The 23,727-nt window shown below is 38.8% G+C and overlaps 1 protein-coding gene across 4 annotated transcripts in view; it reads left to right on the top strand.

Moving 5' to 3' along the window:
* cd2ap (CD2-associated protein) overlaps positions 1-23,727 on the top strand; it is a 238,933-nt gene that overhangs the window by 196,906 nt on the left and 18,300 nt on the right. For all 4 annotated transcript variants that reach the window (XM_072556564.1, XM_072556572.1, XM_072556581.1 and 1 more), the window contains 4 exons: positions 7,163-7,299; positions 12,833-12,948; positions 21,984-22,082; positions 23,371-23,522. In XM_072556564.1, the coding sequence (XP_072412665.1) occupies positions 7,163-7,299; positions 12,833-12,948; positions 21,984-22,082; positions 23,371-23,522 (504 nt within the window). The remainder of the gene's footprint in view (positions 1-7,162; positions 7,300-12,832; positions 12,949-21,983; positions 22,083-23,370; positions 23,523-23,727) is intronic.

The raw sequence follows: 23,727 nt of genomic DNA on the forward strand, positions 1-23,727 counted from the left end.
TGTATTAAAAGACTGAAGCTGCTGAATTTTTTGCTTTGTTGTAAAAGAGGTTGAGAAGAGAGTGACTCAACTTTGAAGGCTTGTGAATGAGAACTGGAGGCAGTGTCTACATTGACAGGCCAATAACTCTGGTCTACCAATATGATTTTTTTTCTAATGTAGTGATTTATGATCTGTAAGGGTGATGGAGGCAGATTCAGTGATGACTTTCAAATGGGATTTGGATGCTTACTTCTGTGGGAAAAGGGCAGAGGAGTTGATGCTAACTGAATGCCTGCTATAAGGAACTATCACAGGCTCAATGAGCCAAAGCACCACCTTGTGCTATGCTGCTCCATAAACATTCATTCCACTTGCCCTTTATAGAAATAGCTTTTTTCTGATTTCAGTTTTGTTGGGAATCTACTTCAATCTCTGCTAAATTTCCATCACACCAACTAATGAAAGCAGAATAGTACTGTCTTTACCCTAACAACCTTCACCTCCATTTAGTTTGCCTTCAAATAAATAACTTATGAGATCTGTCTTTGTCAATGCAATATTTTGTCGCTGATAATTAAATAAATTTGAATTCCTATTGCTACTTTTGTATCCTCCCCATAATGGGTGGGTCTAAGAGAGTCACAGAACTGTAAGCATACATAAAGAGACCATTTGGTCCATTGTGTGCAAGCACTCTGAGTCTTATTAGAAACGTTCCACTAATTTATTTTCCCACTGCATTGACCTCCAGGATCTGTGGCTTCTAGAAATGGAAGTGTCCTGAGGCCTGAATAGAGCTTCCCACAAGCTGCACAGCCGCACAGCTCATTGGGAACATTGGTCATGACTTATTGCCATTCTCTGGCCTTTTAATTAATGACTCTGAAGATTCTTCCAGTTTGAACAATTATCTGATGTCCTCCTGAATGCCGCAACTCAACCTCTCCCCACCATGCTTCCAGGCAGTGTGTTTCAGACCCAAACTACATGTGCGGAAAACCGAAATTGCTGGAGTTCTGTTCAGATCTGTTCTGAAGAAGGGTCACTGGACTTGAAACATTAACTCTGATTTCTATCCAAGGTGCTGCTTATACTACTGAATTTCTCTTACAATTTGTTTTTGTTTGATTTCCAGCATCCATAGTTCTTTGCTTTATTATTATGTTTGTTTGGAAAGGTTTTTTTTTCTCACATTGCACTTCTTTGGGTAAATTATCTTTAATTTGTGCCTTCACGTTCTCAATCATTTCATGAGCATGAACAAGTTCTCCTCATCTACTCTGTCCAGCTCCACAGATTTTGAGAATTTATAACAAATCTCTGTCTTCTCTTCAAGAAAAACCATCCCACCCCCTTCAATATCAATTGAAGTTTCTTATAATTGGAATTATTCATGTAAATGCCTTCTACACTCTAATATGTTCACATTTTTCCTGAAGTGCAGTGCCCAGAACTGTACCCATTACTCAAGTAGAGATCTAACTAATGTATTATCCAAGTTCAACATAACCTCCTTTCTCCATACTTGTTGCCTGTTATGGAAGCCAGATATACCGAATCCTTTAGCTGCTTGCTCTTGTTACAAAGTGGAGGTTGACCCCCATGATAACTGAAGCCCAAGCACCCAGAGAGGAGCACCTCCTCTCATTATCTGTTATAAGAAGTGTGACAAAGGGTATAACCTCCCTCTCACCACCCAATCTGTTATAAAGGAGTGGTTAACTGAAAGGAATCTCTGATACTCACTTTATCAGTAACAAGTAACAATTTATTTATCTAACTTCAATAGTGAACAAATTAACAGAAGTCCTAACAAACTGAACAATTACTCCCTAACTACTATCTATTCTCAAACTGAATGAAATTCTATTGGTATGTTGTTTCAATAACCCAGGTCCCACTTACTTAAATCCATGTAATAAGAAACAATAAATTAAAACTTAGTCTCTCAAAATTCGCACTGAATGTGTCTTCTGGAATCACTGATTTTGTGATTGGCGATGTTTTCTCTGTAATTTTTCTGTTCTGAACGCCTCTGTCCTTTGAATTCTGGTGTCAAGGATATTCGCTAAACGTGCCGTGTACCATGATGAAAAGATCCTTTTTCCTGAGAGTGGAGATTTCTTACCTCTTCAGATGGCAGTTGGCTCTCTCTTCACTGTCCAATCTTTTACACCCGTACTGACATATTACTTTTTTTACATCTTGATTGGTCAGATGTTGTCAACACTATTAGATTAAAATTTAATTGGTCCTTAGACCAATTGGTCCAAGTGCCTTTTAAAATTAATTAGTTGAATTTGAAAAGGCTTGTTGTCTTTGGTAAAAATGCTGATTGAAAGTTTGATGCAAAATGTTTGAGGCAGCAAAGGTGACTCAGTGGTTAGCACTATTGCCTCACAGCACCAGGGACCCGGGTTCAATTCCTGCCTTGGACACACTGTCTGTGTGGACTTTGCACATTCTGCCCATATCTGCTTGCTCTTGTTTCCTCCCACAATCCAAAGATGTGCAGGTCAGGTGAATTGGCCATGCTAAGTTGCTCATAGTGTTCAGCGATGTGTGGGTTAATTGCATTTGTCAGGGGTAAAATATAGAGTAGATGGGGAATGGGTCTAGGTGGGTTACAGATTGGCCGTCAGTGTGGACGCGTTTAAAAATTATTCTATTGAAGGGTGCACAATGGCTCAGTGGTTGGCACTGCAGCCTCACAGCGCCAGAGACTCTGGTTCAATTACTGCCTCTGGCCACTGTGTGGAATTTGCACGTTCTCTGTGTCTACGTGGGTTTCTTCCGGGTGTTCTGATTTCCTCCCACAATCCAAAGATGTGCAGGTCAGGTGATTTGGCCATGCTAAATTGCTTATAGTGTTAGGTGTATTAGTCAAGGGTAAATACAGGGTAGGGAAATGGATCTAGGTGGGTTACTCTTTAGAGGGTCAGTGTGGACTTGTTGGGCCAAATGGTCTGTTTCCACACTGTAGGGCATTTAATCTAAACAAATCTGTGTACCTGCACTTTAACTGCTGTTCAGACATCAATTTTAACTCTAAGCACTGAAAAGAACACCATCTTTTAAAGGGATGATGTAATGCTTTTCCCCATTTTATACTTTTACCATTTTTACACACTAACTTCGTAACACCTTCTCTTACCTGCTTCCATTAATGGTTTACACCTGTATTCACTGTTCCTGTGCACCCTTTAGGGTTGAGTTAGGGACTGTCAACTATAGGATTAGACCTTAATTAGTTCCTTACAATCATATAAACAATGGCCAGGAGTAGGCCATTGAGTCCCTCAATACTGTTCTACCATCCAATAAGATGGCTAATCGGTTTGTAACCTAAAATCCGCATTTCCGTCTATATCCGATACCCTTGCATAGTCTTGCTGAAGGAGAGTTTATCCACCAAAGTTTAAAAATGTTAAAAATCAAAACTAAAGATGAGCCCCATCAGTCTGAAAACATTAACTGTCTTTCCAAAGATGCTGCCAGATCAGCTGAGATTCTCCAGCACTTTTTCTCCAGAATATAATTTCTAGAATCCACAATATTTTGTTTTGAGTCTGGGAGTTGCCTTCATTATATTCCAATCTAACAGGACCTTCCCCATTTCAAGGGCATTTCGGAAACCTTTTCTTAGGAAAAAAGCTCAACTATATCACTAGCTTCTGCTTTTAACATTTCAGGATAAAGTCTATCAGGATTAAAGGACTTGTCAGCTTACAGCTCCAGCAGTTTACTCAGTGCCACTTCTCTAGTGATTGTAAATTTCCCAAGTTTCTCCCTTCCTTCTATTTCCTGATTTATAGCTGCTTGTGAGATGTTACTTGTATTCTCTGTAGTGAAGATGACTGAAAAGTACCTGTTTATTTAATCAGCCATCTCTTTTCTTCTGTGGTTAATTTGGGTGGCACGGTGGCTCAGTGGTTAGCACTGCTACTTCACAGTACCAGGGACCCAGGATTGATTCCAGCCTTGGGCGACTATTGGTGTGTGGAGTTTGCACGTTCTCCCCGCGTCTGCGTGGGTTTCCTCCCAAGATCCAAAAATGTGCAGGTTGGGTGAATTGGCAAAGCTAAATTGCCCATAGTGTTCAGGGATGTGTAGGTGAGGTGCATTAGTCAGGGGTAAATATAGGATAATAGGGTAAAGGAATTGGTTTGGATGGGTTACTCTTCGAAGGATCGGTGTGGACTTGTTAGGCCGAAGGGCCTGTTTGCACACTGTAGGAATTCTATGTGTATATTATAATTGTTAATACTTACTTTCCACAGATCAAATGTTTGCTTTGCTGACATTTAAAAATATTTATAAAATCTCTTTGCTTTTGTACCTCTGGCTAGCTTTTCTTCGACTCTCTAATTTTATCCATTAATTTTGTGAACTTTATTGTTTTGTATGTTGTATCCAATCTACTGATCTGAAACTTGTGTTTGCACAATTGCATAATTTATTCTTTACTTTGTTACCATCTTTGACCCCTTTCTCGTCAACCACAAATGGTCAATCCATCCCTTGGAAGGTTTTTTTTTAATCTTCAGAATGCTTCTATTCTGTGTATTCTGAAGTGTTCCCTGAAATGTCTGCCACTACATATCTGTTAATCTACCCTTTAAATTGAATTGGCAAATTAGATTAACCACTTCTCTATTCATACTGTATAAATGATCCTTATTTAAGTTTTTAGGAGTCTCGGATTCTTTCCTCATCCCCCTCCTTTCTTGAGTATTTACCAGAAAATAGTCAAACTTGTATATCACATTGACTCTGATTACTACTTACCCACTACATTGAGTGGAAGGTTTTACACCAGTACACTATAATCCTCAATTATCCGAACGAGACTGGTGTGGAGTATTTTGTTCGGATAACTCATCTCCTCATAAACAAAGGAAGTAATTACGTAAAAAAGCATGTTTTCAGAGTTTTTTTTATTTCATTCAATCAATAAAATCTGTACAAAGACTGGATATTGCTTAAAAATGCATGCTGTTTTCCAAATAAAATCACTTTGTGTGAATAAAATTCATTGCGGTGGAGATCAGTAATTAATTTTCAAAGAAAATATCCAGTCGCTGTTGCTTGAGCTGCTTGTGTTTCTTTGCTCAACGGCTCCAGTCGCAGCTTCATGTACACTTCAAATGAGGCATCTATTAACCGTATATTGTTGGCGTCAATCTTATCAATCTTGGATGAATATATCTTTTTAGACGCAACAATATGCCTCACAGCAGGTATAAGAGTCACAATAATTCTATCGAAGACAAAGTCATTTTTAATTTTAAATACTTAAAATTAGTTACAACTTAGTAAATATGGATATTTTTGGCAATTTTGCTTGGTCATAATTTCCTGCAATGAAAACACTGGAAATACCAAAGCCAGCTTTTTCATCACCTAATACAAACTCCTCACTCATCCTGATTTCATTTCATTTGCCAGCTTTCAAATTGAAACAGATCATTCAAAATTCTCATGGCAATTCTGACAACACTCTCTCCATTTCAGACCAGGTGAAATCCTCTTATTTGAGTACTGCAATGTTCTTCCAACCATCCTTCAAACCACACCCCCTTCCCCACCTCATAAACATTTAGACCATTTAAAATCCCATATGCTGTTGCAGTCAACCCATCGCCCTCACTGATGCACCCAGATTTCCCAATCGCGATTATCGTACCAGTGTCATTAACACCTCTTTGATGTAACGTTTTCATGGGACCTTGAGATCTTGTTCGGATAATCTGAAATTTGGATAATATTCTGAATACTGAGTCTGACAGTATATATTCTCATATGTCAAAAGTATTTTGCATCTCTCACTCAAAATAATTGAAATAGCTTCAGAAGTCAAAATTTGAGAATTGGAACCAATATACTCATCACCACAGTACCATTGGTTAGATACTAAGCTCCACAGGTATGGTAAATCCAAAGCTGGTGGATTTTATTGAGTAAAGCTAGGTGACTCCAGCTGTTTTGATTTTCTAATTGCAATGACTTCTCTTTTGTATACCAGTTGAACAATTTATTGACACTGACTAAACATGTGCATAATAAAAAAAATTTTGTCTGAAATACTGCAGAATTGTGAAATTTTCCACCAATCAATCATTAGAAAATGCTGTATCACAATGATTCCATAGATTTTCTTTTGTGGGGAAATACAGTACTACCAGATTTCTCAAGTACAGTTTTATCTCTGGCTTTTTGAATTTGGAAAGATGAATTATGATTGATTGGAAAAGTTTGGTTTTGGTTTGGATTAAATTGGGTAATTTCACCAGCAATATTTCAATTGTACTCAAACAGAAATAGTCAAATCCTAATTAACTCCTGTTATTGAGAGGCACACGGTTTTACCCTCTCCCTCTACTTGATTAGCTTGTCAAAATTGTCATGTTAGTTAATAGTTCTTCAACTAATTTCTATGTTGTTGAAGCTTTTCATCTTGCATTCCTTGGAGCTAGGGCACAAGAAACCAAACTTAGAAAGGGAACAATAATTTCTACAGATTACAAAAAGGCTGCAAATACTTCTGGACAAATAAGGGTGCAGATAGCTATTTGACAGATCAACCTGTTCACTAAAAAGTGGACCTGCCCTGGAAATATAATTTTGGCAGCCCACGTAACGCCATTCATAAAGTAACTAAGTGGTTGATTATTACATTGGTATTTAGGCAAGTGAACTATGGTGTCATGACATTTGTGAAATCACAATGTAATTAATTATATGACTCTGACATCAGTAAGACAGAAGATACCAGTCCAGAATGAGCATATGAAGAGAGAGCTTTTGGTGCTATATGTGATAACCTCCTCTGTACGCATGTAAATAAAGGAGCATTACAGTCGATAGCGTTGAAGAGCCTTATGTAGAGACAAAGAGAAGTCTCAGAGACAGTATGTACAGACACATGGGCATGGTATTATCACGTACAAATTTCAATATTTGCTTTAAACATAAGATAAAGTGTAATCATACTCTCATTTTTTGGATTGCTATGCAGAAAGCTGATCTGGACTGAGTGGATGACATGGCCTCCTTCTGTGTTATGGAGACTACTTGAGAATGAAGGCAATGGGACTGTGTCATCCAGCTTTTTGGGCTATATGATACAGTTAACTACATGATAAATTCTTTAATAATTTCTGCATTGTTATTTCAACAGAATAAATGGAGAGGTGCCTTACAATCGATCTAAGTCTGATGTTGAATCAGCTGTGCTTAGACCAAAATCTGAGATGCAGTCGTCAATCATTCGACCAAAATCGGGAGAAGTTGAAACTGACAAAGCTCCTGAAATAGGTGAAGCATACAATAATGTTTAAGATAAATTTGATTGGTGAAATCATTTGGTCATCAAGGTTAAGCAATTTGGTTTGGTATTTCTTTTCTTGAATGATACTTTTCTAGATATGTGCATACAAAAAGATGAATTGGGAGCATGAGCAAGCAATTAGGCACATAGAATCTGCTCATGCCATTCAATAAGATTATGGCTGATCTGATTGTAACTACAAATCTGTATTCCTACCTACCCTGATGAATGTCACTGTCTTGTTTAACAAAAATCTTTCTGCCTATTCCTGAAAATGTAGTGGAAACCAAATTTGTGATAGTTTTTAAATAAAGGAATTCCAAAAACTGACACATGACTGTCTCTGAAAATTTCACCTAACCTCTCTTTAAATATTGCTATACCTGATTTTTAATTAGTGAACCCTAATTCTATATTCTCCTGTATGAGGAAAAGTCTTCTCTCCATCTACCCTGTTAAGACTCTCAGGATCATCAATGTCGCAAATCAATCCACCTCCTCTAAACTGTAATGGATTCAAACTTAGCCTGTCAAACCTTCCCTCTTATTCTAGGTGTTAGTAGGTCTTGTGTGATTTTCCTCTAAACTGTATTTACTTTGTTCCTTGAGTATGGTAGCCATATTCTGTGTCATATTCCAGATAAGATCTCATCATCCCCTTGTGTAAATGAAGCACAACCTTCATATTTTGGTAATCAATTCAGTTCACCATAACAAAAGCATTCTATTAACTTTCCTAACTACATGCTGTATCAGCACACTAATCTTCTGTGACTCCTGCATAAGAACACCCAAGTCCATCTACAATTTGTCACCACTTAGATACAGCCAAAGTGGATAATTTCATGCTTTACCACAATTTTCTCCATTTACCACATCTTTTCCGTGCTCACTTGACCTGTCAATATCTTTTCCTCCTGACCCTTGTGTCATCCGCATATTTAGTAACCATACTTTTGGTCCCTTCACCCAGGTCATTTATGTACATTGTAAATAGTGGAAGTCCCAGTACTAATTGCTGTGGTAGAGAACTTCTTAAATCTCGCCAACGTTGAAAAGATCTGCCTATGTCCAGTGTCCACTTTGTGTTAGTGAGCTTCTATCCATGCTAATATGCTATCGTCTACACTGGATTTTTTATTTTCTACAGTAGCCTCTGATGTGGCACCTTATCAAACGCTATTTGCAAATCCTAAGCACAGAAACCACACTGGTTTCCTTTATCCACAGCATGTGTTGCCTCAGAACGTCGATGGATTGGTCAAGCATGATTTCCCTTTCACAAAGCCATGTTGGCTCTGCCTGATTGCCTTGAACTTAACTAAATGCCCTGCAGTAACCACTTGAATAATTAGTTTGGCTATATTCACTAAGTCAGATGTTAAGCTAACAGGTCTATATATTTCAGCTTTCTGCCTCCATTTTCAATATAGGAAGTACATTTGCTATCGTCCAATCTAATGGTCCTGTCTCGAAGCACGCATGTTTTTAAAATCAAATCAATGTTCCAACTATTTCACTAGCCACTACTTTTAAGAATCTATGTTGAAGTCCATCAGGACAGAGGGAACTGCAGGCTGACAACTCCAACAATCTACTACCACTTTTCTGGAGATTGTGATTATCCTGAGTCCCTCAATGTTTCCATTTCTTGATTTACCACTGCTGCTAGGTTGTTACTTTTATCTTCTATAAAGAAGAGTGGTGCAAAATACTTGTTCAATTCATCTTTCATGTCTTTGTTTTTTCATTTTTTTATTATCTGTGTTTTTTTGTGGCCAGTATTCCTGCTTAACTGTTTAAATGCTTTCTCGAATGTTGCTTTCCAACTTCTTGAACTGCTGCCTGTCCATGTGCTCTCAGTAAAAAAACAGTTTTGTATATAAATGGGAATTATTTCAAATTTTGCTAAGTCATTTTCTGCATATTATTTTGTGTTTAGCATAAATGGCCTCTTCTGGTAGTGGTTTTCTCATTCCCAAAAAGGCACAACCATCTTTTCTTCTGTCCAATATATTGAATGATGATGTGACTTTGAGCTGCTAAAAGACACCTCGCTCTCTCTGTACACTGGCCTCTAGAATGGATTATTTAAAGTATCCCACAAGACTATTCAAACAGAAATAGGCACTTCCTTCTATCCCATCTCTACCAGCTTTTATTTCCTCAGCCAAAATCACAAAACGTTCTGCTGGAATTTATTTTAATGCTGTTTGTTGGACCTTATTGCATACATTGCATAACCAACTAATAGAAAGAAAATTGGCAATTTTAAAATGTATTAAAAAAATGCCTGTTAGTGAGCAAAAACAAAAAACGACAACTGGACACACCTAAAATGTATTTTCTTAAAACATGAATGAGGTAGCGTTCGTATTTTTTGTAAGAAAAACCCAAAGCGCCTCTGGTATTTTGCAGAAAATGACTTAGCAAAATTTGAAATAATTCCCATTTATATACAAAGCTGATTTTTTACTGAGAGCACATGGACAGCAGCAGTTCAAGAAGTTGGGAGAACAACATTTCAGGAAAGCATTTAAATAGTTAAGCAGGAATACTGGCCACAAACCACAGGGTTTTTTTTCTCATACAATTTAAAATTGCAAAATTTCTTTCTATTCGTTGGTCATGTTATGCAATGTACGCAGTAAGGTCCAACAAACGGCATTAAAATAAATGGCAGCAGAATGTTTTGTGATCTTGGCTGAGAAAATAAAAGTTGGTAGAGATGGATGAAAGAAAGTGCCTATTTTTGTTTGAATAGTCTTGTTTGAAAAGTTGAAGTCCTGAATTGGAGAAAGGCCAATTTTGACGGTATTAGGCAAGAACTTTCAAAAGCTGATTGGAGGCAGATGTTCGCAGGTCAAGGGACGGCTTGAAAATGGGAAGCCTTCAGAAATGAGATAATGAGAATCCAGAAAAAGTATATCCCTGTCAGGGTGAAAGGGAAGGCTGGTAGGTATAGGGAATGCTGGATGACTGAAGAAATTGAGGGTTTAGTTAAGAAAAAAAAGGAAGCATAGAAGAGTATAAAGAAAGTAGGAGTATACTTAAGAGGGAAATCAGGAGGGCAAAACGGGGACATGAGATAGCTTTGGCAAATAGAATTAAGGAGAATCCAAAGGGTTTTTACAAATATATTAAGGACAAAAGGGTAACTAGGGAGAGAATAGGGCCCCTCAAAGATCAGCAAGGTGACCTTTGTGTGGAGCCACAGAAAATGGGGGAGATTCTAAATGAATATTTTGCATCAGTATTTACTGTGGAAAAGGATATGGAAGATATAGACTGTAGGGAAATAGATGGTGACATCTTGCAAAATGTTCAGATTACAGAGGAGGAAGTGCTGGATGTCTTGAAATGCATAAAGGTAGATAAATCCCCAGGACCTGATCAGGTGTACCCGAGAACTCTGTGGGAAGCTCAAGAAGTGATTGCTGGGCCTCTTGCTGAGATATTTGTATCATCGATAGTCACAGATGAGGTGCCGGAAGACTGGAGGTTGGCTAACGTGGTGCCACTGTTTAAGGAGGGCGGTAAAGAGAAGCCAGGGAACTATCGACCGGTGAGCCTGACCTCGGTGGTGGACAAGTTGTTAGAGGGAATCCCGAGGGACAGGATGTACAGGTATTTGGAAAGGCAAGGACTGATTCGGAATAGTCAATATGGCTTTGTGCGTGGGAAATCATGTCTCACAAACTTGATTGAGTTCTTTTGAAGAAGTAACAAAGAAGATTGATTAGGCCAGAGTGGTTAATGTGATCTATATGGACTTCAGTAAGGCGTTCGACAAGGTTCCCCGTGGGAGACTGATTAGCTAGGTGAGATCTCGTGGAATGCAGGGAGAAGCCACCATTTGGATACAGAACTGGCTCAAAGGCAGAAGACAGAGAGTGGTGGTGGAGGGTTGTTTTTCAGACTGGAGGCCTGTGACCAGTGGAGTGCCACAAGGATCGGTGCTGGGCCCTCTACTTTTTTTCATTTACATAAATGATTTGGATGCGAGCATAAGAGGTACAGTTAGTAAGTTTGCAAATGACACCAAAATTGGTGGTGTAGTGGACAGCGAAGAGGGTTACCTCAGATTACAACAGGATCTGGACCAGATGGGCCAATGGGCTGAGAAGTGGCAGATGGAGTTTAATTCAGGTAAATGCGAGGTGCTGCATTTTGGGAAAGCAAATCTTAGCAGGACTTATACACTTAATGGTAAGGTCCTAGGGAGTGTTGCTGAACAAAGAGACCTTGGCGTGCAGGTTCATAGCTCCTTGAAAGTGGAGTCGCAGGTAGATAGGATAGTGAAGAATGCGTTTTGTATGCTTTCCTTTATTGGTCAGAGTATTGAGTACAGGAGTTGGGAGGTCATGTTGTGGCTGTACAGGATGTTGGTTAGGCCATTGTTAGAATGTTGCGTGCAATTCTGGTCTCCTTCCTGTCGGAAAGATGTTGTGAAAATTGATAGGGTTCAGAAAAGATTTACAAGGATGTTGCCAGGGTCAGAGGATCTGAGCTACAGGAGAGGCTGAACAGGCTGGGGCTGTTTTCCCTGGAGTATCAGATGCTGAGGGGTGATCTTATAGAGGTTTAGAAAATTATGAGGGACATGGATAGGATAAATAGGCAAAGTCTTTTCCCTGGGGTTGGGAAGTCCAGAACTAGAGGGCATAGGTTTAGGGTGAGAGGGGAAAGATATAAAAGAGACGTAAGGGACAACTTTTTCATGCAGAGCGTGGTACGTGTATGGAATGAGCTGCCATAGGATGTGGTGGAGGCTGGTACCATTGCAACATTTAAGAGGCATTTGGATGGGTATATGAATAGGAAGGGTTTGGAGGGATATGGGCCAGGTGCTGGCAGGTAGGACTAGATTTGGTTGGGATATCTGGTCGGCATGGATAGGTTGGACCGAAGGGTCTGTTTCCATGCTGTACATCTCTATTACTCTATGAATAGTCTTATGTGCTATTTTAAATAATCCATTCTACTAGCCAGTGTAGAGAGAGAGCGAGGTTTCTTTTACCAGCTTGAATTCACATTATCATTCATCAATATATTGGACAGAAAAAAGTTGGTTTGTGCCTTTTTGGGAATGAGAGAACCACTAGCAGAAGAGGCCATTTATGCTAAATACAAAAATATATATTAAACCAACTTATAAACAAAAATAATATGCATAATGACATCCCTTGCCCAAGGGAGAAATCTGACCCCCATGGAAAGTGTTTGGCAAATGGAGTGTGTATTGCTTGAGACCTATTCACTTGATCCTGTCAATATATCAATAACCCTGCCTTCTTTTGAACATGTTCTTCTTGCTCACTGAAGTACATTTTATATCATTTTTTGATCTCCATTTCCCAAATGTTAGTATTATGTTGCAAAATATTTAATCAACATTTCATTGCATAACATTTCAAGTTCCCTTAATTGTTGCATGTATTGTTTGAGAATTTGCTGTAGTTTATATTTATTCTAATTGGAAATTGTGAAGATCAGTCATTTGTTTCATTGCTTTTGCAGATCTCATGAGCTTTGACTCTGTAGAACCTTCTGGTGAGAAACTTAGTCATCCTACAGCTAGCAGACCAAGGATGCCAGGGAGGAGGCCACCCAGTGTTTTTGTTGCCAGTCACCCTGTGAGTTTGTTTTGACCTCTTCTGTTAATAAAACTTTTGCAAAGGGAAATACTTTCGAATTCTGTTTTACTTAAGTAGAGCTTGTAAAACTCCACAGTAGCTACGTAGGTGAAGATATTTTCAGGGGCGGTACTAAACAAAAAAAATGAAGGTCCAAATTCACTTCCTTGTCTGTACACAATTAACTAGGATGGCAATGGGATCATGACATTGGTCTCAGTGACATTGGGAAAGGAGGAGGTCAATGTATTACTTTCGGTTGATTGAATTGGAAGTGCTAGATTAAGATATGCTGATAATAAACTGTGATGGCTTAGTCAGACAGATTATGTACTAATAGTCTACTTTATGTGCAAATAATGACCAGTTGCCAGAAGCAACAAGGACCTGAATGTGTGTTTGGAACTATGGCAGGTCAAAGTGTCAAAAAAAAAACCCAAGGTAAGTGCTGGATGAGAGATTGTGAAAACCTAACTGGTGCTGGTTGCAATGCTTTTGGGACAAATTGTGTTCCAGAAATCAGTGAGGATGGCGATAGAGATAAGGCAAGGAAGAAAGTGGTAATTGAGGACAAAGGCCTGTTTGAAAGAAGATAACTTTCCAGGACCGATCTCAAAATCTAGCAAGAGGATGGCTAATGAGATAGTACTGAAAAGAAATGACACCTCGTATCAGATTCTTTGAAAGTGAAGGGATTATATGGTTAGTAATAAGCTGTAGGATGACTGAGATGCTCCAAAGGGTTTGTTTTTGTTTTGGATGTCCGTTCTTAGCTAATCTCAGAAGCTAACTAGAGTCGGGCTTGGAAAATGCATTTAGGATCTAGGAGTGAATTTGTACAACTCAAAGGGAACATTGCTAATACATCTTTTTCAAGACTTCATTCTTTCAGATAGAAATTACTTTTTTAAACACTAGAAATTCAATCAAATTCTAAAGCCTTGAACTAAACATCAAACTTAGAAATCATGTTCCTTTTAAAAAAAAACCTTGTTGTATAGAAGAATTCTGCTTGTCACCTGGTTTAAAAATTTCAGCTGGTAAGGGCTGCGGGAGTATTATGGTTACATTATGAGACTTCTTATGATAGAGATATGGGAAAGCAGTTTTGACTCTCCCAAAGAAACCAATTCGCCTGGATTGGATGGAAGACCAAATATCAGTGATATGAATATTGGTTTTCAGTACTTCCTTGTTGGTTTTAACAGAGATGAGAAAGGCAAGCAGCAAATCTATTATCCCCAACCCCATGAATCCACAAGTTACCCATTCGGTGGCAACTCATCAACTATTTCTTGGAAAGTTAAGTGTCCTGCATCTTGAGTTCCACGTTTTGTGAAAGCTTTTTGTCTTGCACAGATCAGGACATTTCTCAAGAATGTGAAGTCAAGGGTAAAAAAAAACAACATTTTATACTACATGAGAAGAACTGGTTAGCAAGCAGACTCTGGTAGTGATCTTGTCATGAAGAATCACACATTAATGGTGGTTGACAGTTAACTGCCAGTCTTTGTTAAATTTTAAATTGGGCAGGTCAATTGTTATTGGTCAATACTTGTCACCATTTCTGATGAGTTGAAATGGGTGCAGTGTATGAATGTGTTCTGCAAAGAACTGGACCTTGAGTATTAATCTATATAGTTTCCAGTACACAGTACAGACTGAATCCAGCTGACAAATCCAAAATTGGTTGTCATTAAAAATCTTCTCATGTTAAAGAATATCCAGCAAATGGTGTCTCTCTCAACTGATCAAAGAACATGAAAGAAAGTGAGTATAGGGATACTGAAATGGATGATAAACCATGATCATATTAAATGGTGGAGTAGACTGAAAGGGCCAAATTATTCCTTTCAGTTACTATATATGCCATGTTTCAATGTATGTCCAATTGTAGAATTATATCTAATGTTGGGCACTCTCTTTTACAAGCACAAATTGGATTGGTCAGGTCAGTACCTTGCTTGCTATCATGCTGTTTGGCACAGTCCGGAAGCCTTGCGATGTGTGACCTAAATACCAAGCATCACACCATCATTGAAATTATACCACATTATATTGATATAGGTCAAAGGTCTTTTTGGCTTGACAGCAGCATCCTGTTAGTGGTGAGTACCACTCGTGTTTTAACTGCAGTGTCACAGCACAAAGCTGCTGGCTTTGCCTCCTGCTCAAGCATTTAAGGTACCTTACCCTTTCTGAGATGCATGGACACTTTTCAATATCTAGAATGAATATCTTGGGATTTCATGAATTTGCACAATTTACTCTTAAAAAACCTTAGATTGACTTTATGCAAGAATCTACTAAACTCGAGATTGTGCCAATTTCCAATTTGAAACATTCAGATAATGTAGAGTGAGACAAGCTCCCATGATCAAATGGACATTTCTGCAACATGGGATCGAGCATATTGGTAATACAATTATTCATTCATGTCACGCCCTAGGCTGCTCTTAGTCTGAGGTGTACAGATTTCTTTTTTGACTTGATCCATTTATACCATTCTAGGTTGGCACCTTGGCTCAGTGGTTAGCACTTCTGCCTTAAAGCACCAGGGACCCCACTTTGATTCCACCCTTGGTGACTTTTATGGGGTTTGTACATTTCCCTGTGGACTGTGGGATGAAACGGAGCACCGGACAAAACCAACACAGACAAAAGATGTGCATGTTTGGTAGATTGGCTATGGTAAATTGCCCATAGTGTTCAGGGATGTGCAGGCTAGATGGATTAGGTAGCGTTTCAGGGATGGGAGTGGGTGGGAACACTTTTTGGATGGTCAGTGTGGACTCGAAGTGCTGAATGGCCGGCTTCTACTCTGTAGGGACTCTATGAATCTATATTGCTTCAGTTGGTAACTGATCATAAACAGCGATCAACTAAAACATGCCCACATTGGAAATTACTAAAACAGAAGCTGTTTGGCATGCAGTTAACAATGACATTAAACGTACTACTGTCTGATCTACTGTCTAAAAGTGTGAAAACTATCCTTGTGCGTAGTTTCAATTTTGGTATCCCTTCAATTCACATGAAACAGGAAGAGACAATTGATCAAAGTTTGTGAGAAGATTTGTAGCTCGGGTGCTCGTTGTTGTGGTTCTGTTTGCTGAACTGGGAATTTGTGTTGCAGACGTTTCGTCCCCTGTCTAGGTGACATCCTCAGTGCAGGGGAGCCTCCTGTGAAGCGCTTCTGTGATCTTTCCTCCGGCATTTGTAGTGGTTTGAATCTGCCGCTTCCGGTTGTCAGTTCCAGCTGTCTGCTGCAGTGGTCGGTATATTGGGTCCAGGTCGTTGTGCTTATTGATTGAATCTGTGGATGAGTGCCATGCCTCTCGGAATTCCCTGGCTGTTCTCTGTTTGGCTTGTCCTATAATAGTAGTGTTGTCCCAGTCGAATTCATGTTGCTTGTCATCTGCGTGTGTGGCTACTAAGGATAGCTGGTCGAACAAAGGACCCAATACCCAGCATAAGCAAAACCAATGTAGTATACAAAATCCCATGCAAGGACTGCACAAAACACTGCTTAGGACAAACAGGAAGACAGCTAACGATCCGTATACACGAACACCAACTAGCCACGAAACGAAACGACACGACCAGCTATCCTTAGTAGCCACACACACAGATGACAAGCAACTTGAATTCGACTGGGACAACACTACTATTATAGGACAAGCCAAACAGAGAACAGCTAGGGAATTCCTAGAGGCATGGCACTCATCCACAGATTCAATCAATAAGCACAACGACCTGGACCCAATATACCGACCACTGCAGCGGACAGCTGGAACTGACAACCGGAAGCGGCAGATTCAAACCACTACAAATGCCGGAGGAAAGATCACAGAAATGCTTTACAGGAGGCTCCCAAGCACTGAGGATGTCACTGAGACAGGGGACGAAACGTCTACAACACAAATTCCCAGCTCGGCGAACAGAACCACAACAGATAATTGATCAATTTGAACTTCTTTACTTCCAACTATCCCAACACAAGTTCGAATCCAGTGAAGAAAAATCCTAGAAGGCACACCTTGCTGATCTGTTGTATGCATATTGCAGCATTGTGAACAGCTTGTCTGATATTTCACCTGCACTGTGAATGTCTGATATTATAGTGAGGTCTCAAGGCCAACCTGACTAAATGTAGCACTTAAACCCAATAAAGGACCAGAAAATTGTCATCCATATCTGGTGTAACAAAAATCAGTAAAATTACATGCTGTTCCCAAAGACAGACACAAATTTGTATCCATTAGACATGTCACTTTGCATGACCGTATATTACTTGAAAGTATTTGCTGGATAGGATCCGTTCTTCTGGCTAACTGTGTCCATGAATGTATGGGTTTCCCAAGATGCACAGAGGTGATATCCTTTTACTTCTGACTATGACTAACTCTGCACATCATGAGCTGGCCAAATGGTTACGTGAATTGTTAAACCAGTTTTGAGCAAGTTTATTTATATGCTGAAGGATTCCTTCATATTTCAGAAGACCCTACAGGGCTTGCATTTTCATAGCAACTCAGTATCCATGTGCTCACTTGAAATTTCTAGCCTATTCATTAATGTACCACTCAAAGAAGCCATAGCCATGCATTGTGGCACTAGATGGTGGCAGACAAAATCCATCATTGGATGAATCCGTATTCATTGAACATTAGAACTCAGTAACTCAAGGAGTTGAGTTCCACCAACAGTTTACACGCTCATGTAGATGGTACTGCCATGGGATCTGAATAGGCCCAGCTCTCTCAAATGTCTTTGTTGGGTTCTGAGAAATGCGTCCTGAATAGAATGGCTTCTGACCTTATACAGCTTGTGTACTTACAATATGTTCATTCCTGATAAGGGCTTTTGTCCGAAGCGTCGAGTTTCCTGCTCCTCGGATGCTGCCTGACTTGCTGTGCTTTTCCAGCACCACTCTAATCTTAACTACTTACAATATGTAGATGACGCATTTACCATAGCTGAATCTGCAGCTGCAAGGAATAATTTGCTTACTTGTCTTAATGAACTCCAACCTGTGCTCAAATTCACCTTTTGAAATGAAATAGTCAAATAAGCTCCTTTTCCTCAATGACCTGGTAGCAAAATGGGTGAAGGGGTTGCCTACTATTGTCTACCACAAAGATACCTTCACCAGTCAGAATACACTTTGGGATTCCTAACGTTCCATGCACTGTACAATTACCAAGAGCTTCACAAATAACGTCAGAGCCATTGTTCATTGTACACACTTGATGAAATAGGGTATATCAAAACTAATTTGATTGATAATGACTAATTGATCAAATCATCAGTTAGTGTAAACTGTGCAAACTCATAAAATGCCCTACGGTAATCACAGTTGATCCCGAAAAATGCGAGATCCATCTCCAACAAGGTAAGCTAGCTCAAATATTGAAGCTGAAGCTAACTGTTTCGTGCTACTGTTACGTAATAACATCACGAATGGTATTCTTCACAGACAGGATGGTACAGTCAAGTTGAGAGGAAATTTCTTAGATGAATAATATACTGTAACAATTTCAGGGCCAATGTGACACCAGGTATGTAACCCATATCTCCCAAAGACTGGCAGCTTGTATCAAACAACTTATCCCTCTAATTGTTCACAACAAGCAAGGTGAATACTGGACCAACCAGGGTGCACTTGGAAAGCCTACAACAGTGTCCAACAATAAATGCGATTCTACAATTGACAACATTTGCTGTGATTCCTTAGTGGGTAAAGTATTATGCTGACAACCAATTTAGATTTATCATTGGGGTCTGTATGGCGCGCGTACACACACGTACGTACACGCGCACACACGTACGTACACGCGCGCGCGCGCTGGAACCTGCATCAATTAATACACAGGGCACTGTTTGCACAAAGAGAGCATCTACATGTATTATATCTGTTTCAGCTGAGAAAGGTGACAGCCATTTGCTAGTGCTCCTCTTAAGGCAATGTTCTGATCAATTGGAGTCACTATGCTGATTTTAAAATTAAAACAAACCCTGACCTTTAACTAGCAGTAACTATTAATGGGTGAATTATCTATGGCAACATCTCTACCAATCAGCACACTCCTCTCATGCAGTCAAGATGATGGTTTTACTATTGAAATACTATTCTTGGGAAGTGTCCTGATAAATGCAAGATGAACACTTTGGACAAAAATGCGTCTTTATTCAGAAATATTTAAGTTCTGTGATATTTGTATTCAGCCTCTGCTGGTTCCCCTTTATCCTGCCAGTTTCATTCTGTTAAAATTCTTTTAAATTCCCTGTCATAAAAAAAACCATGTTAACTTTATCTGATCATACGATTGTGATTTTTCTAAGTACAGTCATACAAATTCTAAGTAAAGACAGTTTGCATTCTGCAAATAAAGGTCTAAATTCTTCAATTGCTTTAAAATCGATTTGCATTGAAGAAACTTGCATTGTAGCAGAACCGACCGTATCTGTAATTCCAGACCTATAGCAGTCTGGTTAATTGTACTCTGAACTGGCCAGGCAAACTACTTATTTGTGTTGAAGAGACTTGCTTTTGAGAAGCTGGTGCTGAGCAATCAGCAAGGGCAATAAGTGTGGATCTTTGTCAGCAGTACCCACAGCCTGTGAATCTTTTTAGAAGTATCTATGCCCAAGGCATTGTTCATGCCATGTTCTTCAGAATAGTGTGTCTTTTTCTTTTTGCTGTGGAGTGTGGGTGATGTTGAAAACTCTTATTTATTGCCCATCTCTGGTTCCTGTGACAGCTGAGTATTAAACCAGATACCACCATGTTCACTGTATGTATGGACTTGAATCATTGTACAAATGAGTCGGAGGGTTGACTATTGTCTTATTGGAGTGATGGTCCTTCTCTCCTCTAACAGTTACACATTCCAATATGAATTGCTGGGTTTTCTGTGCAGACCACGGATCAAGCTTCAGGGTTCTTGTATTGCAATACGCTAATTAGTGTATTTGACCACAAAAATCATTAAGGAAGCCCCGTAATAATTCCAACATTGAAAGAAAAACAGTTGTAAATCAATGAATTGATTCTCCCATAACATTTCACTTTGTATATTAGCATTTTGTTCATGAATAAATGGAAAATAATGTTTTTAAAGAATATTTTGCAATGATATTTAATGATTTCTCTACTGTATTATAAATATCACAATTTTGTCAGCTTCATGAAATTTCTCCATATAAATAATAGGAAAACTGAAGCCAATTACTTTGGTCTTCACCACAAGGTCTGCTCCCTTGCTATTAATTCCATTCTACCTTAATTTTCTTCAGCTGAACTAGACTGTTTTGTAACTAGCTTAAATCACTTCTTAGATTCCCTACAGTGTGGAAACAGGCCCTTCAGCCTAACAGGTCCACACACTGACCCTCTGAAGAGCAACCCACCCAGACTCATTCCCTTACATTTACCCCTGCACCGAACACTACGGGCAATTTTGCATGGTCAATTCACCTAACCTGGACATTTTTGGATTGTGGGAGGAAACCGGAGCACCCGGAGGAAACCCGTGCAGACACTGGGAGAATGTGCAAACTCCACACAGACAGCTGCCCGAGGTGGGAATTGAATCTGGGTCCCTGGTGCTGTGAGGCAGCAGTGCTAACTACTGAGCCACTGTGTCACCCCACTGAACTGTGCCATCATTGATACAGTCTATTTTCATCATTGCAATGTGAAAAATCTCTGCCCCACATCTCCTTTCTGCTGAAGTTCTTTTAACTTTTGATGTATCTACTCTGACAGTCTCTTGGCTGCCACATTATGTACTATCCACAAACCTGAGTTCAATGAAACTTCTGCTGCATCTGAATAAATGCTGTCCCCCTTTCATCCCTGATCCTGCTGAGTTGTGTCCTGCTGAGAGAGCACGTCAGTTTTAACTTTTCCTCTTTTCAGTCTGGCCCCTTCCTGCGCAGCCACACCTGAGAAATCTGCTTTCTTCTACTTCCGACCTCCTGGGTTTTTCCAGTTTTTAATTTTTTTACTGTTGATGCTTGAGCCATAAACTGCTGTGGCCAAAAGCTTTGTAATTCTTCCCTAGATTGCTATGACTTCACTACTTCACTTATTCTCCTTTTTACGTTACATCTGAAAAGCTGTCTCTTTCCCTGGAGCTTTTAGTCCTCTGCCCTGATATCCTGTTGTTCAGTGTCATATTTTCAAATACTACTATTACTACTACTATTTGAAGCACGTTATGCCTTTCATATAACTGAATGTTCCAATATAAATGATGGTATTGAGATACAAAATATATTGTTTTCAAAACAGATTTGTTTTACTACAGTAAGTATTATTTTCTGCACATACCAATGTGAGTTGCATTTGATCCTTTGAAAATCCAAAATATAACTGCAAAAAAAACCTATCATACTCATTAAATAAGAATACATAAATCTGATCTGAAGCATGCTTTTCCATAGCTTTCTCGGATTTAAATTCTCAAAAATTAACTAATACTAGCTATTTCTAAATGGGTCAGCCAATTTTATATTGATTTAGTCTAAGATTTGCAATCTAGTATGAAATTGTCATTTTTAAGACACTGTCAGCTGTTGTCTGAATGTAAATTGGAGCTATTTGCTTTTCGTGGAAGGAAGACCTTTTTTGTAACAAAAACAGATATTGCTGGTGAAACTCAACAGGTCTGGCAGCGTCTGTGTTAAGAATACAGAGTTAACATTTTGAATCCAGTGGCTCTGTATCAAAACAGTTACTGGCCTCAGAACATTAACCCTGCTTTCTTCCCACCAATGCTGCTCGATCTGCTGAGAGCTGCCCCAGCAATTTCTGTTTCTGGTCTGCAGTTCTTTGTTTTGTTTTTTGAATTTTTTTTTGTAGTAGACCAGTGTAACTGGAAAGGCAAAGTTTGTATTTCATATTTCATTATCAAGTTGTGTTGCGTTGAGAAGCAATGCAGATTGCAGTATAGTGTACTAGTTGACAACTTCTGGTTGTCAAACAAAGTCCTTAACGTCTTAAAGCAAAATAACCCTTTATTTTCCAGGGTTTGGGTGAGAGCCATTTAGATAAAATCTCAAAAATGATCAAAGAAGAGGAAGATGAAGAAATTGCCAAACCAAAGCCTTCTGATATTGTAAAAAAGGTATAGTTTGTCCAACAAAATTTTATCAATTATATGTAATTAATTAAATAGCAATTTCAAGTCAAGGAAGCATATTAAGCTGAGAGGAGACAAATAATGTTTAAAAAAAAGCAAATTATTTATACAGTGGATGGTTTGTGAGTGCAATGAACATCCTGAGGAAGTGGTGGGTTCAGTTACATTTAAAAGACGTGAGTAGGAAAGGTTTGAAGAGGTATGGGCCAGGACTAATTTGGGACTATGTTTGGCATGGCTGGTTGGATCAAAGAATCAGTTTCAGTGCTGCATGACTATGACTCTAAGTAGTCTGATGCAGGTCTTTGTAGTTCAGCATTGTTTTATTCTCTCACAAAAAAGTAACTGATAATTTAAATTTTTAGAACAACTTGATAGCATTAAAATTAAAATATAGATTTCAAGGAATAAAAGTTTACATGTTGTGTACAGTGCATAGTTTCATTCCAAGTTAAATGAGCTTTTACAATCCATTGGTTTTAAAAGAAAATTGAAAAGATTTTACCTGCTCCATTTCTCTCTCCTGTTCTCCTCTGAGTACTTGAACAATTCTGTCATCCAACTTCTGCATGGGGTACTTTAAATTTATGGCTTGGAAAATTTCTTGGTAAAATTCTGGGACCCGGTTTGAATCTGCCATGGCAGTTGGAATTTGAATATATTAAAAATCTAGATTCATGGTCATTAGACTCTTCAGAGACTAATGACCATGAATCAATTGTTGATTGTCGGAAAAACCCATTTGGTTCACTAATGTCCTGTAGGGCTGGAAACTGCCTTCCTCACCTTAAGTGACTCCAGATCCACAGCAATATAGTTGACCCTGAACTGCTCCCTGGGCGATTAGGGATAGGCAATAAATGCTGGTCTAGCCCAGTGACTCCCTCATCCCGTGAATGAATAGAAAAGGCCAAGACTGTAGAAAATGGATTATTATTTGCTTATCATTTAAATACTTTGATTCCTCTGTCACCTAATGATGGTAACATTTGAAGTCATGCCATTCAGATAGCATCACTAATGGCAAAAATCTAACTGGATCCTTGCAGCTACTGAGATTTCAGGTGAATCTTCTGGAAACATTTAGCTTAGTGCTACAAACGTGCTCTTTAAGTGTAACATTTTAAGAGTTAGTTGGAATCTCATCAGTCAGAATTGCTGAAGGATTTGTGTGTTTGTGATTTGTAATTCTTGCAATTTGTGAAATTTCAAAGTGTTTGGCTATATTTAGGACAGATAAATTATGTCATGACTTCATTTTTCATTATTATAGCCATCATTTAAACAGAATACTGGAGTAACGAATTTGACTGAGCTGAAAGATATAACTGAAATGCACAATAGGAGCAAAACAACAATCGAAGATCTTAAGGCTCAAATGGCTGACCTAATGGCATTTGTTGAGAGACTAAAGACTGAACACAGGTAATATTACTCTTGTATTTAATAAATAAATTTAATAAAAAATCAATGCAAGTAACATTACTTAATATATTTTTATTTAATAAATGTATTTTTTTCAAAAGCAGCATTAAATTGCAGAAGCTTGCATGTTTTACAGCAACAAATGAGGTGATAACTCATCGCTGCATATCTGGTAAAACGCAAAAATAATTTCTGCTGGCCTGAC

The sequence above is a fragment of the Chiloscyllium punctatum genome, chromosome 3, assembly GCF_047496795.1.
Source record: "Chiloscyllium punctatum isolate Juve2018m chromosome 3, sChiPun1.3, whole genome shotgun sequence".
In the NCBI taxonomy this organism is placed as follows: Eukaryota; Metazoa; Chordata; class Chondrichthyes; order Orectolobiformes; family Hemiscylliidae; genus Chiloscyllium; species Chiloscyllium punctatum.